The 15,467-nt window shown below is 43.1% G+C and overlaps 1 protein-coding gene across 1 annotated transcript in view; it reads right to left on the minus strand.

Moving 5' to 3' along the window:
- The window catches only part of MYO3B (myosin IIIB), a 634,284-nt gene that overhangs the window by 349,201 nt on the left and 269,616 nt on the right, over positions 1–15,467 (minus strand). The window contains 1 exon segment of the mRNA XM_030210853.1: positions 4,607–4,703. Coding sequence (XP_030066713.1) covers positions 4,607–4,703 — 97 coding nt within the window.

Below are 15,467 nucleotides of genomic sequence, written 5' to 3' on the forward strand. Positions count from 1 at the left end.
GAAAATAAGCTGGATAGTAACATAGTAGATGACGGCAGAAAAAGACCTGCACGGTCCATCCAGTCTGCCCAACAAGATAACTCATATTTGCTGCTTTTTGTGTATACCCTACTTTGATTTGTACCTGTGCTCTTCAGGGCACAGACCGTATAAGTCTGCCCAGCACTATCCTCACCTCCCAACCACCAGCCCTGCCTCCCAACCACCGGCTCTGGCACAGACCATACAAGTCTGTCCAGCACTATCCCTGCCTCCCAACCACCAGTCCCGCTTCCCACCACCGGCTCTGGCACAGACTGTATAAGTCTGCCCAGCACTATCCCCGCCTCCCAACCACCAGCCCCGCCTCCCGATCTTGACTAAGCTCCTGAGGATCCATTCCTTCGGCACAGGATTCCTTTATGCTTATCCCACGCATGTTTGAATTCTGTTACCGTTTTCATTTCCACCACCTCCCGCGGGAGGGCATCCCAAGCATCCACTACTCTCTCCGTGAAAAAATACTTCCTGACATTTTTCTTGAGTCTGCCCCCCTTCAATCTCATTTCATGTCCTCTCGTCCTACCATCTTCCCATCTCCAGAAAAGGTTTGTTTGCGGATTAATACCTTTCAAATATTTGAACGTCTGTATCATACCACCCCTGTTTTTCCTTTCCTCCAGAGTATACATGTTTAGTGACTTTACAATAGGTCCACAAACATAATGGCACCAAGAAACCAACTGTCATTCGGTGTCACTAAGGAGTTCATTTTCAAAGCACTTAGATTTACAAAGTTCTATAAGTTACTATAGAGTTCATTTTCAAAAGTGGCAGAAATCTGCATTGGGACAAAAATGTCCAAATTGGTATTGTCAGAACCAATTTTTAGACGTTTTTCTATGAAGTCCATCAGAAGTGCATTCAAATCACAAGGGGGGCATGTCAGGGGCGTGTTAAGGGTGGGATATGGGTGTTCCTAACATTAGGATGTTTTTCAGCCATAATAGAACAAAATGTACAATGCCCTTTTTGAGAATTTATCAACTGAACTGGTCTGCTTTCATCTAGGATGTTTGTTTTCAATCCCAGTCCTCGAGGGCTTCCAATAGGTCAGGTTTTCAGGATATCCCTAATAAATATTCATAAGAAAGATGAATATGCATAAGAAAAATTTGCATGCACATCAGGGATATCCTAAAAATCTAAGGCCCTCAAGGACTGGGAGTAAAGACCAAGGGTCTAGTAAATCCAAAAGGAATTTTTGTTATTGATCTAGTAACCAGGTAAGTAGCCAGGTGACTGATATCTGATGATCACTTGAGATATATTTGCATAGCAAGGAGGCAATTTATGGAGCTCTATCTCATGCATATTTATTGTGGATATCCTGAAAACCTGACTGGGTGGGGTTCAACAACGCTCACTTTTGATAATTCTTCATCAGGAACCCCAAACCATTGAACACTGATAGATGTTAAAGCTCAGTTAGTCCAACCCTTGGTGCTAGAAAAATGGAGGACCTCCAATCCTCATGAGTAGCCTGTTTAGCACGTCATTCATTTGCTGGCATAAGGAGCCATTGTTTTGAGTATTCACAGCCAAAAAACACTGAGGACTCCCTCTATACCACCATTTATTTATTTATTTGTTTGTTACATTTGTACCCCCACATTTTCCCACCTATTTGCAGGCTCAATGTGGCACCGTGAGGCAAAGCCTCCTCGGTTAAGAAAACAAATACAGAGTGATGTTGCTAAATGAAATAAATATGTACAGAGAAATTAGGAAATATAGAGAGTAAGGTTATGTAAAGTTCATTAAGTTCATATCACATTTGGGTCAATTTGAGTTGCTGGATTCAGGTATTTAAGTTGGATCATTAGGATATGCCCTTTCGAAAAGGAAAGTCTTTAGTGATAAAATTGCCATATTTTAGCAGGTTGACTTTTTGATTTTTGTTGTATATGTTCTGCTCCTTGCTGGTGATTATTAGTTTTGTGGAACTTTAGTTATACATACACATATAAAATTTCAATATGTTTTTACAAATTCTGTAGTATGGGCTTACAGAACACTTATCAATATGTGGTAGGTTTTAGAATAAAGTCCAAGAAGCCACCAGCGTTCCTTTACAAAAAAGAACTGCTTCTCCTCTTTCTCCTCTCTCTCCTTTATTGACAATATCTCTCCTATCTTTTCTATTTATAAGCAACTTGAACAGAAAATAACATTGTAGTAAGAAATAAACTAGTAGCTCCCTTGAGGTTCCACAAAAAGGCAATAGAAATGACATGCTGAATGAACACAGGATGGTTTTCATTTCACTTCATGAGTGGAGGAGTGGCCTAGTGGTTAGATCACCAGTCTTGATATCCCGAGGTGGTAGGTTCAAATCCTGCTGCTACTCCTTGTGATCTTGGGCAAGTTACTTAACCCTCCATTGTTTCAGGTACAAAATTAGATTGTGAACCTCTCCAAAAACAGAGAAATACCCAGTGTACCTGAATGTAACTCACCTTGCGCTACTACTGAAAAAGGTGTGAGCAAAATACAAATAAATGATGAGTTAGGTGCTGTTCATCCAGTTGTTATATTTATTTGGAGCTGTTCTCTAGAATTCAGATCTCTGCATTTACTAAGCTAAAGTTAGGTCTATTGTATCATACAATGTTATCATACAGTAATAGAATATAGTCTGAATAGAGTTAGTTACTATCGGCCTTATTTTCTAAAGTGATGGGTGCCCATATTTCGACCCAAATCGGTATAATCGAAAGCTGATTTTGGGCGTCTTCAACTGCATTCCGTTGCGGGAACGAACAAAGTTGATGGGGGGGGGGGGGGGCGGAGGCGTGGTGAAGGTGGGACTGGGGCGTGTTTATCGGCCGAGGAGAGATGAGCGCCCTCGGTTGATAATCGAAAAAAGAAAGGCGTTTTTACCGCAAATTTGGGTCACTTTTTTTTACCCTTTTTTTTGACGAACAAGTCCCAAAAAAGTGCCCTAAATGACCAGATGACCACCGGAGGGAATCGGGGATCACCACCCCTGACTCCCCCAGTGGTCACTAATTCCCTCCCACCAAAAAAAAACAACTTTAACAACTTTTTTTCCAGCCTGTATGCCAGCCTCAAATGCCATACCCAGCTCCATCACAGCAGTTGTTAGTGGGTGCAGTGGACTTCACCCAGGTGGACCCAGGCCCATCCCCCCCTACCTGTTACACTTGTGGTGCCCCCCTTCAGTCATAAGGGCTATGGTAATGGTGTAGAGCTGTGGGCAGTGGATTTTGGGGGGGATTTGAGGGGCTCAGCACCCAAAGGAAGGGAGCTATGGTCTTGGGAGGTATGTTAACTTTTTTTTTAATTGTTACAAGTGCCCCCTAGGGTGCCCGGTTGGTGTCCTGGCATGTGAGGGGGACCAGTGCACTACGAATCCTGGCCCCTCCCATGACCCAATGCCTTGGATTTGTTCGTTTTTGAGCTGGGCGCCTTCGGTTTCCATTATCGCTGAAAAACAAAACAGCCCAGCCCAGCTCAAATCCGCACAAATCCGATGCATTTGCCGGCACAAACCGTATTATCGAAAAAAAGATGGGCGCCCATTTTTTTGAAAATACGGTCTGTCCCGCCCCTTCACGTACCCGTTCTCGGACATAGACGCCCATGGAGATGGGCGTTGGCGTTCGATTATGCCCCTCTATGTGTACTAACTATGTGTACTAACATCGTTAACATATGTTATTAGTAACTAGGTCCCATTGCATAAAATAATTCCTATGGTAAAATAACACATGTTAACAGCATTAATATGCATTAATGCAGTAATCTTAGCAACTCTAGCCCTTGAAATGGGCAAAAAAGTGGCCCATCATTGAATTTTATGTGGCCCATGAGACCATGGGAAGTATACAAGGAAAACATTAACCAGAGTTATGGTGATTTTAAATACTATATTTCAGAAATATTTTTAGAGTAGTCACTCTAGCAGTTTGTTTCCATTGCTTTTAGTTAAATGTTTATTTATTTATTTATTTCTCAGACATGACATACTGCAAATAGATCCAGAAAGGCGACTAAGCTGCTTACAAAAACAAAAATGTAGCAGTGCTGATGAAGAAGAAAAAGGAGATGGGGAGGCCAGGAGTCTAGAAAGGAGGGAGGTCAAAGCCAGAGAGAGAAGGAAATAGCAAGAGAGGCAAGAGAGCAGCCTACGAAAGGAGGGGGTGTTAAAGACCAGAGAGAAGAAGTGAGTTTTGAGGAGAGCGTTGGGGGTGGGAAGGTTCATGGAGCTCTGTGAATTTCTGGGTCCAACATTACAAAATGTTGTGTCCTGCTAGGATTAGTACTGACATTCCTCTGTGTATAAAGGTTGCCGCCCCCTGATCTAGCCCATAGTGTTTTAAATTTGTAAACAGATAACCAGGACCAGAACTGCTTTGAAATTGCCAATATGGTTTGTAAGCAAGTTTAGTTACCCCACATTTGATGAAAAGTCTTTAAAGGTTAGGAATTTCTGTTATTATATTGGTTAGACAAAACAAAACAAAAACCCAATGAAAATGAAATACAGCATATGTGAGGGACCAGCATTTTACTTAAAGATCTTTGCATGAGCTCATAGTACCTCATCTAGAACTTCCAAATTTACCAGGTCATCATCTATACAACAGCTGCTGGCAACATCTGCATGATAGGGTCGTCTTGTATAGATTCGTTCATACCTGTAATGTGCCAAGAAAGCATCAGTTTTACAATCACTGTTGATCACAGTATGAGGTCAAAGTACTTAAGTTAAAGCAAAAATAAACATACATTTTAATGCTTAAGCAAAAGTAAAGTGAAGAACACAAAATCTTACCTAAGTGAGAGAAAAAAGTTGTCTAATATAATACTTTTTGAATAAAAATAAAAGTACTGCAATTATAATGAATGCAACTATTGTTAATGCTTTATTTATTTTATTTTATACTAGTTAAAAAGGCCCGTTTCGGAGTAAAATGAAACGAGCGCTAGCAAGGTTTTTCCAGGGTGTGTGCCCCCCCCCCCCCCCCCCGAGGTGACAGCAGCCAGTGATGCACCGTGGCCCCCCCCCCCCAAGGTGGCAGCAGCCAGTGCACCACCGCCGCCCCCCAAACAGGTCGCCGGCGTTTCCCCTCCCGCGTGTCGTACATTAGCCATGTGTTGTGATCTGTGCATCTGCTCCTCCTCTCAGTGTTGACGTCAGTGCCCCTGGACTGGAGGTGTACCCCGTTGCGACGTGAGAGGAGGACTCCTCCTCTGACGTTGCTATGGGGTACACCTCCAGTCCAGGGGCAGTGACGTCACCGCTGAGAGGAGGAGCAGATGCCCAGCTCACAACCCATGGCTGGCTGCGGGTCCCTTATTGGTGCGTAACAACGTTTTGCCAGCTTAACTTTTTTAAATTGGGTTTTCTATGTGACGGAGAGGGGGGGAAGCAGCGCTCTGCTGATGTAGGACAGAGGGTGGGTGTGAGCAGCGGCGACCTGTTGTGGGGGATGGAGGGTGGAGCAGTGGGTGTTGCTCCGTTTGGGGGGGGGGAGGGTGGAGCATTGGTTGTTTTGACCTGGGGGGGGTTGGATGTGTTTTTGCGGTGGCAACATGTTAGGGCGGGTGTTGGGTGGTGTTGTTATGAACTTTGGGGGGGGGGGGGTTAAGGGTGAGGGCGGGGCAGTGATTTGTTGGGCGTCGCGTCGTACTTTGGGAAGTTGTGCTCCGCCCTCGACGTCACCACATTTGACGCGAGGGCTGGGCACAGACATGGTGAGTTGGATGGCTTTACCACCATGAAGTTACGAACTGGTGTGTGATTTCCTGCAGTGACATCAGTGTCCTCAGAACGTTGAGGGAGCGTTTTATTATAGTAGATATTATCAACACTTAACAATAAACCAAGCAAACCATACTTGTACAGAAAAACAGCCACCAATAGTATATGTTACAAGGAAATAAAAATAAAGAATCAAGAAACAAATGGTGAGTGAACAAGTCCATGTTAAAGAGGAAAGCAAGAGATAATCAATCAAGAAAATAAAAATCAGCATATTAATTATACACCAATCTCCAAACAGAAGAAATAAACCCTAGAGGGAGTCCTTATCCTGCAAGATAGCTATTACATTCAAGGTTGGGGATCCTCCATCCTAGAAGGGGAAGCCCTTCCAGCAACCACATATTTATCACTCAAAAACAGTTAATTGAGAAGGTTAAAAATATATATATATATTTGCAATTGATACTTTACCATACACTTGCAAGGAAATTAAAAAAAATCATGCCACCTAAGGCCAAAACCCTAGGGAGAATTATAAGAAACTGACGTTTACGTTTTTGTGTGGCTTTAGATGCATCAGGAAATACTTGAACTTTCAAAGTAGAAAAAGTAGAAAGCCGACATTTAAAGCAGAATTTCAACAGCCAATCCTTATCATAATCCAGAGTCATTGTGACCAAGAGAGTAAAGGGTATTCTCATGAGGTGGGTCCCGGGCGTTCACCCTTGTGTGCTAGCGTAGTGAAGTTAAAAGACAATCTTTTTATTATGCAGTGCTCAGAATTTGCTCAAGTGCCTTTATACCATAAAAAATGGTTTTGGCCTGTAGCAGCCCATATAATATATATTCTGGTAGAATTTTTTTCAGTCATTAAATTTTAACTTCCAGACCCTCAACCATTCTTCTAATGTTCGGAGATCCCTTCTCATTGTTTCTACTCCCTCCAGGGTATCCACTCTATTGGCTATTTTCGTGTCATTCGCAAAAAGGCACACCATAGGAATAAAATGGGCTTTGCTACAGATAACTCGAGCTAAGCTTTAGTAAACAGGGGGGTAAGTAATTTTAAAAAGAAATTTTGAGAGATACCTATTTTTGTCAAGGGTTATTTTGTGGGAGGGGCCATTTTGTCAAGGGCTATTTTGTTACAGGCCGATTTGTCAAGTGCTATTTTGTTACAAGGTTATTTTGTCAGGGCTATTATAACAGGGTGCCATTCACATTTACCCACCTAACTTTAGGCATGAGCACTTACACTAGCTCAATGGTTGTCGTAAATGCCCACACCTAACTGTAGGCAGTTGGGCGTGTAAATGCTAGTATTCTATAACCTGCACTCCTAACTGCCTGAATACCTCTGACCCACCTATGCCCCTCCAAGGTCTTCACCCCCTTTGAAGCTGTGTACTCTAGAATTTTAGAATGCAACTTTTAGGATAAAGACTACGGACCTTATTCTTTCCTATCCCTGTCTAGAATTAGGGATAATTGTCTGGTTAAAGATAGCCAGATAATTTCACCCAGATAGTTTTTACCTGCTTACTGACCTCACAGATACAAAGTTACACTAAAATATGTAGAAGAGATAGCATAAGTTTGTGCCTAAATCATAGGCCTGGTTTAGTTTAAGATGCTGGGTACTTGATTTTATGCCTTCATCTCTTCTAAACATGGTCATTTTTGTACAGCATTGTCAAAGCACAGATCACCCACAGTGGCACGTGAATCTCCTGCTGCCTAACATTATCCCTGATCTGCAATGACAGCAACTGACAGATTGTTCCTGCTTGAATTGCTCTGCAGACCAGGAGTCACATGACAACACACGCAACCAATGAGTGCCAGAAGATTAAGCAAAATCAAATAACTCAAACATCTCTGTGCCACAGCTTTGTGCTATGCATTGATGCACACAGTAGATACATTCTAGCTAAAAATACTGTAGATTTAAAATTCATTTGCTATATTTATCTGTGAAAATAAATATAAATACATTTCTAAGATTTTTCCCATAGACATACCATGTGGAAAACTCTTTAGAAAATAGGGCACATGGGGCCTGATGTACTAAAAGGCTTAATGACTAGTAATGGTGTGCAGATGGCTGAAACTGTGCAATTCAATTATTACCAGGTGACCTTGGTTATGCACTTGGTTGATTGCCTTTCTCATGGTACAAACAACACTTAAATGAAAGAAAGTGTCAAATTTTAGCAGCAAGTAAAAATAGAAAATTCACTTTAATGATAGGGGAAAACACTGTTATAATTAGAAGATCAAGTAGACAATCAAGTAGACACAGGAATTAGCAAAAATACATATCTATAAAAAAAAAAAAAAAAACAATTTTGTTTGCGTTCTATACTTTGCCTTTCCATAGTTGTCATATCAGCAACACTGAACCTTTCACAATCAGCACATGCTTCTTGCTACTACAGTCTACATTGTGTCCTTCCTGGTTTAGAGTAGCTCATAACACAGACTATAAAGAGAAGACTAGTGCAGGAAGGATAAGAAAAAGGATGTGCTTTTGTCTCACAGAACAAAGCCATCCGTAGCCTTCAATTGTCTCTGACCTGAAAGACAAAATCACAGAAGATGCATTTAATAAATAGCCCTATAACATACATGTTCTATAAACAGCACTATAACACTCATGAACACAGCAGCATTTCATACCAAACGCATCTTCCTACCTTCAGGGAGTCAGTTAAAAGTTTGATCCATGATCTCCTCTTTCTTTTGGCCTTGAAGGTTTCATCTTCCCCTCTTCATTTTTCTGTGCAGAGCTGGCCCAAGGATATGCCCTTGGTTGAACCTTTAGCCATGTGTCCCTCCAGGGCTACTCAAGACCCTATGCCCCCCCCCCCATGTTCATCAACCTATCCCTTCTCTACTCCCTTACTCATCTTTCCCAGGTGTCCATCATCTCCCCTCCTCTTTCCTCTCCCCTCCCTCTGATTCTTGGAGTCCAGCATCTCCCCTTTCCTTTTTTGCTACCCTAGGTTTCCAGGTGCTTCCTTTCCCTAATTCTTTCTTGATGTCCAGAATTTTCCCCTTTCCTTCCCACTATCAAGTCTACCTCTACTCCTTGTCAATATCATCAAGTCAATTGCCACCAACCTCCACAGCACTGAAGATTCAGGGTAGCAGATGCAGGGCTTCTACACATATGCACATGCTCAAGGCATGTGCTCAGAGGCCCTGCACTGGCAGTCCTACTCTTTAGGGCCACTGACTTCTGCCATGCCAACTTGGATAACACCACTAGAACGATACCACCCTAGGTAAACCAAGGCAAATACTAATGGGCCCACATGTTGGAAACATGCAGTCTATTATTTTGGACAGAGTCAGGGACAAAAAGTTACTAGAGTGGTCCAAACAGTGACGCAGCATAAAATTTATATTTAACTTTTATTTTGTATTTATTAAAATTCTATTGTTTCTTGTTATAGGTACAGCTTATGATGTGGGGAGAGGGATTTTGAAAAAAACATGTATCCAAAAAAACCACCCATCTCACAGCCATAAACAGGAAAAATGTCTACATTTCCTGTTCAATTATGGCTGTGAGATGGATGTTTTTTGAACTGAAAACATCCAAAATTAATAGCTCTTTTCCAGAGTGAAACCTCCAACTTTTGAAAGACAAAAAAAAGAGATATGAACATTTATCTGGCATCATTTTCAAAAGTATTGGCCACAGAGATGTCCTTGCAAAACAGAGGTGTAGCTTAGTACTTTGTATAGTGGACTGTAAACCATGAGACACAGGTTCAAACCCTACTAGAAATCTTTTTTGGTAAATGTGATCCCTCCAGGATCTGAAAAATATCTACTGTACCTGAATGTACACCAATAGCCTTCAGGCTTGCACGTATCTTATATATTTAGGTATAATAAATATTTTTCTGTTTCTGGAAGGCTCAGAAATATCCTATATAATAATTTGCACCTCCAACGTTCCATGTCTGGCTGCCTGGGTTCGTAACATCTCCTGGCTGCCTGGGTTCATAACATCTCCTGACGTCAGCCAGCCTCCAGCGTTCCATTCCCCCTCACTGTCCCGCCCTCGCGTCAAGATGTAATGACATCAGAGGGCGGAACAGTGAGTGGGAAGGGAACGCTGGAGGCAAGCTGACGTCAGGAGGGATGTTACAAATGGAACGGAAGCCAGCGCCAGCCAGCCAGAGAACGTTCAGGTACAAATTGAGGGGAGGAGAGAATCGCGGGACATCAAGGGGAGGGATGGAGGAAGGGAAGGGGAGGACAGGGAAGAGCAGAATTGCTGGACATGGAGGGGAGGGCAGGGGAGAGAGAAAGAAAAAAGCTTATATGATAGCCTTCCTAGGGCCCGTTTCATTGTTGAGGAAACGGGCATGGTTCCACTAGTATATATAAAAAAAAGCTTGAAATGGGATTTGAACCCGAGTCCCTTGGTTCACAGTCTACTGTACTAAGCAGTAGCCTACTCCTCCAACCTGCTTACTACTATGCTCAGAATGGACATAATACCTGCAGCTGACATAATGCCTGGTTTTCTTTCCAGTTTCACTTTCAGGGGAGAGGGACAGCAACCACTGGGGGATTAAGATTAGACAAACCTTTTGTAATTTGGATGTGACTGAAACAAGTCTAGATAAGAATGTGCTTATTTTTAGACATGGATATATCTTCCCATTTGACGTCCTACTTTTGAACCTTTCTAGACCCATCCAAAACACACCCATAAAACACCACCTTGCTATCTGGACAAACTGCAGTGTGAAATGTCCAAATTCTGACTTTCCAAAATCAGGATTTGAATGTTTTTAGCAGATAGACCTTTTTAAAGGCATTTTAAGATGTCCATCTGCTTTGAAAATGAGTACCTTAGTGTTCTACGTTCCATAGAAGATATGATGACCTCTGATTGAAGGTATGCATATGGTGAGAGGAAGGAGACTGAATGGAATTTTGTGCAGTAGGTTGTATTACTGATCGATCTCTAGGAGTCCTTTAACTAAGCTGCTAATTTAAAAGCTGCTCTATCGCCTTTTTAATTTGATGCCAGCAGCCTGGTTCCAGTGCCGTAGCGAGGGCTAATGGCACCCGGGGTGGGTCGCTGCTGCGCACCCCCCCCCCCGGGTGCAGCACGGCCCGACCCCCCCCCCCCCCCCTGCGGCGCACCCTCCCCGGAGTGCACCCTCCCCCGGACCGCATTCTTACCTGCGGGAGGGCCGATCCGCCCCGAGTGCACGTCACTCGGAGTTGCGTCGGCCCCGCTGGTTCCCTGCTCTCTCTGCCCCGGAACAGGAAGTAACCTGTTCCGGGGCAGAGGGAGCAGGGAACCAGCGGGGCCGGCACCCCCTGAGCGCAAGCACCCGGGGTGGACCGCCCCTCTCGCCCCCCTTCCTACGCCACTGCCTGGTTCTACCCTGGTTAAGGTGAAGTCCATCTTTCTGGAATAGGCTCCCCCTTCCCCAGAATGTTGCCTTGTTCCTAACAAATCTAAAACCCTCCTCCCTGCAGCATTGCCTCATCAATGCATTGAGACACCGAAGTTCTGCCTGTCTCGTGGTTCCTGCACATGGAACGGGGGCACTTCTGAAAATGCTATCTTGGAGGTTCTGGATTTCAGCATTCTACCTTAGAGCCTACACTTGGCTTCCATAACTTCTCTCTTACATTTTCCTATGTCATTGGTACTCCCATGTACCAAAACAGCAGCCCCCTCCCTAGTACTCTCTAAAATCTGATCTAGGTGCCACATAAGGTCTGCCATCTTCATACCAGGCAGACAAGTGACCAAGCGATCTTCATATCCACCAGCAACCCAGCTATCTAAATGCCTAATGATCGAATCTCCAACTACAATGGCCATCCTAACCCTTCCCTCCTGGGCAGAAGCACATCCTTGGTGTGAGAGGATATTGTATCTCCTGGAGGGCGGATGCTGGCTACAGGATCACTTCCTGCCTCTCCACATTGATGCTGTCCTTTCAGGAGACCTTTCTTCTCCAGCATAGAGGTTGTCAGACTGGAGATTGGACTTCTCTACTATGTCCCAGTAGGCCTCTTCTATAAACCTCTCTGTCTGCCTCAGCTCCTCCAAGTCTGCTATTCTGGCCTCCAAGAGATCAGATCCATTCTCTGAGTGCTAAAAGCTCTTTGCACTGAGTACACACATATGACTTCTCACCAACTGGGAGATAATCGAACATGTGACACTCAGTGGAAAAGACTGGATAGCCCCCATCTTTCTGCTGAATTGCTGCCTTCATCTTACTATTGGTGATTTCTTAATTAAGTTGCTAATGGAGTGGGAATATGTAAACTAAAGTCCCTTAAGATTGCTAGTTATACGCTAGGCTATGCTAATATTTAGTTTTTATTACTATTATTATTATTTTAATGTTATTTGTAGGTTCCCCTCTATAGATCTAAGTAGACTGTATTTCTAAGAGCTAATTACTGGCTGATAGAGATGCCCTAATTAAATTTGTAGCCTCCTAATTGGCTCAAGGGTCCAGTGGCATTTCTTGGTTGGATTTATTTATTTATTACATTTGTATCCCACATTTTCCCAACTCTTTGCAGGCTCAATGTGGCTTACAATAAATCGTGGCTAGTGGAAATGAAAAGAGAATTGAAACTTAGTATTACAGAAGTGTTTTGGGTTGCATGGTAATAGAAAACATGATGATGGTATAATGTATGGCATTCTTAACATTGCTTGCTAGATATATGTGGGGATTTCATATGTATTGGTCTTTGTGATATGTCTTATCGAAAAGATGGGTCTTCAGCAATTTGTGGAAGTTGGTCAGTTCATAGGTCGCCTTTAGGTTATGTGGCAATGCGTTCCAGAATTGCGTGCTCATATAGGAAAAGGTTGATGTGTGCATTAGTTTATATTTTAGGCCTTTGCAGCTGGAGAAATGAAGATTAAGGAATGTGCAAGATGATCTTTTGGCATTCCTGGGTGGTAGGTCAATCAGGTCTGATATGTAGGCTGGGGCCTCACCGTGGATGATCTTATGTACTAGGGTACATACTTTGAACGTGATGCGTTCTCTGAGTGGTAACCAATGTAGTTTCTCTCATAGGGGCTTTGCACTTTCGTATTTTGGTTTTCCAAATATGAGTCTGGCTGCTGTGTTCTGGGCTGTCTGAAGTTTTTTGAGTATTTGCTCTTTGCAACCAGCGTAGAGTGAGTTGCAGTAGTCTAGGTGACTAAGTACTAATGATTGTACCAGATTCCGGAAAACGGTTCTTGGGAAGAATGGTTTTACTCTTTTTAACTTCCACATTGAATGGAACATCTTTTTGGTCGTGATTTTCGCGTGATTCTCGAGTGTTAGGTGCCGGTCAATGGTGACTCCAAGAATTTTCAGAGTTTCCGAAATTGGTAGAGTTAGTTTTGGGGTGTTGATGGTGGTAAATTTGCTCTTGTTGTATTGGGAGGTGAGTATTAGGCATTGGGTTTTTTCTGCATTGCATTGCCGTTGCACACCGCCCCCTGGGTGCATCATCATCTGTCCCTCCTGGGTGCAGCATGATAGCCCCCCCAGGTGCAGCACTACACCCCCATGGGTGAAGCCTTCCCCCCATGGCACATCACCGTCTCCCTCCGGCGCATCACCTGCAAGCCCCCCCTCGGGTGCATTCTTCCTACCTGCTGGGGTGCTTGGAGTAGCCGCGCAGCTGTCTGCTCCGTTGGTTCCCTGCTCCCTCTGGCTTGGAACAGGAAGTAACAGTAGAGGGAGCAGGGAACCAGTGGAGCCGACAGCCACGTGGCTGCTCCCTGCATCCCTCCTGCAGCGTGCACCTGGGTCGGACCACCCTGCCCTCGGTACGCCACTGCAAGGGCCTATACATCATAGACCAGGCCAGAGGTGGGCAGGAGTGCAGTGGGTGGGCAGAAATTAAAGTTTAAACTGAGGCATCCTGTGCCTATTAGCTGTGCCTCATATTGAAACTATAGTTACTGTAAGATAGCCCCCTTAAATGCTAGCTTCTGGAACTGTAACAGAGACTTTATAAACAAAGAAAAACTATTCCTTAAACTCCTTTGCTAAATGAGCAGAGTAACTTAAAATAAAGTCTACCTTTCCCAAAGTTTAAAAACAATTTCCCAGAAAATTCTTACTAGTAAAGATTTCTCCCTCTCTGGAAGTCCTCTCACAGCACCTCCTCTGGTCTGCTTTGGTATAATAATGTCAAGAATGTTTTTGTTGAGCCCTCACAATTATCTTTCTTCTCATCTACTAAAATCCCTGTAGCTATCTGGTGGGGGAGGAGGGATGTGCAGGTTTCCCCCTCAGAGACCTTAGCTCTATGTTTGACTAGTAGACTGGGTGGTAGGGTCCAGCATGTCTGTATTTACTTCAATTGTTATTATAATTTCTTTTTGTTTATAGGTCTCCCCATGTAATACTTGCTTCATCCCAATTTGTGGACTTGATTGGAGGATAACTTTTATTTTATTTCATTTTTATGCAACGAGGATAACTTGTTCTTATTGTTTAACTTTTGTGTAATATTCTCTGGTGCTCATTTTCAAAACAGATGGACGTCTTAAAATGCTTTAAACAATACATCTATCTGTTAAAAACGTCCAAATCCTGATTTTAGAAAGTCAGAATTTGGGCATTTCACACTGCAGTTCATCCAAGTAGTAAAGGGAAATGTTTTGGGTGGGACTACAGAGAGCCTCAGGTACAATAGGTATTTTCAGGTGCTGTAGGGATCACATTTACAATAATAAAAAAAAAAAAGAGGTCTAGAGGGGTTTGAACCTGTGCTCTTTGGTTTACAATCTACTGCATTAACCATTAGGCTACTCTTCTGTTCTTCAGGGACAGCTGTGTTGCCATATTTTTGAAAATGATGCCAGACAGACTCATGTCCCTGGTTTCTTGTCATTCAAAAGTTGGACATATCACTTTGGAAAATGGTTATTCATTTTGACCGGTTTCAGTGCAAAATGTCTATCTTACAGCCATAATCAAACAGAAAACCTAGACATTTTTCCTGTTTGATTATGACTGTGAGATGGATGGGTTTGGTTTTTTTTTTTAGATGTTATGAGCAGGATGGGGTTTTTTTGGACATAGATTTTTTTTTAAATGCCCCTCCATTACTCCTAATTGTACTCTCTTTTTTCTTTATAAGCTGATATTTGGGTATAATATTGTTATCAATAGAAATCAAACAAAATAAAACATGGAAAAGAAAATAAGATGATACCTTTTTTATTGGACACTAGTAAAAAAGGCCCGTTTCTGACACAAATGAAACGGGCGCTAGCAAGGTTTTCCTCGGAGTGTGTATGTTTGGGAGAGTGTATGTGAGAGTGTCTGTTTGTGAGTCAGAGTGAAAGTGTGATTGTGTGAGAGAGAGCGTGAGTCTGGGTGTGAGTGTGTTTGTGAGAGAGTGTGTGTGTGAGAATGAGAGTGTGTGCAAGTGTGTATGTGAGACACAGTGTGAGTGAGAGTGTGTGTGTGTGGGCGAGAGAGAGAGTGTGTGTGAGACACAGATTCTCTGTTTGAGTGAGTGTATGAGACCAAGCGAGTGTGTGAGTGACTGTGTGGCACATAGAGAGTGAATGTGATACAGTGTGAGACAGAGTGTGTGAGAGTGAGAGTCAGAAAGACATTGTATATGAGAGAGAGAGTGTGAGCCGTGCCCTCCCAATCCATGGCCATCT

Source organism: Microcaecilia unicolor, chromosome 7 (assembly GCF_901765095.1).
Source record: "Microcaecilia unicolor chromosome 7, aMicUni1.1, whole genome shotgun sequence".
NCBI classification, from domain to species: Eukaryota; Metazoa; Chordata; class Amphibia; order Gymnophiona; family Siphonopidae; genus Microcaecilia; species Microcaecilia unicolor.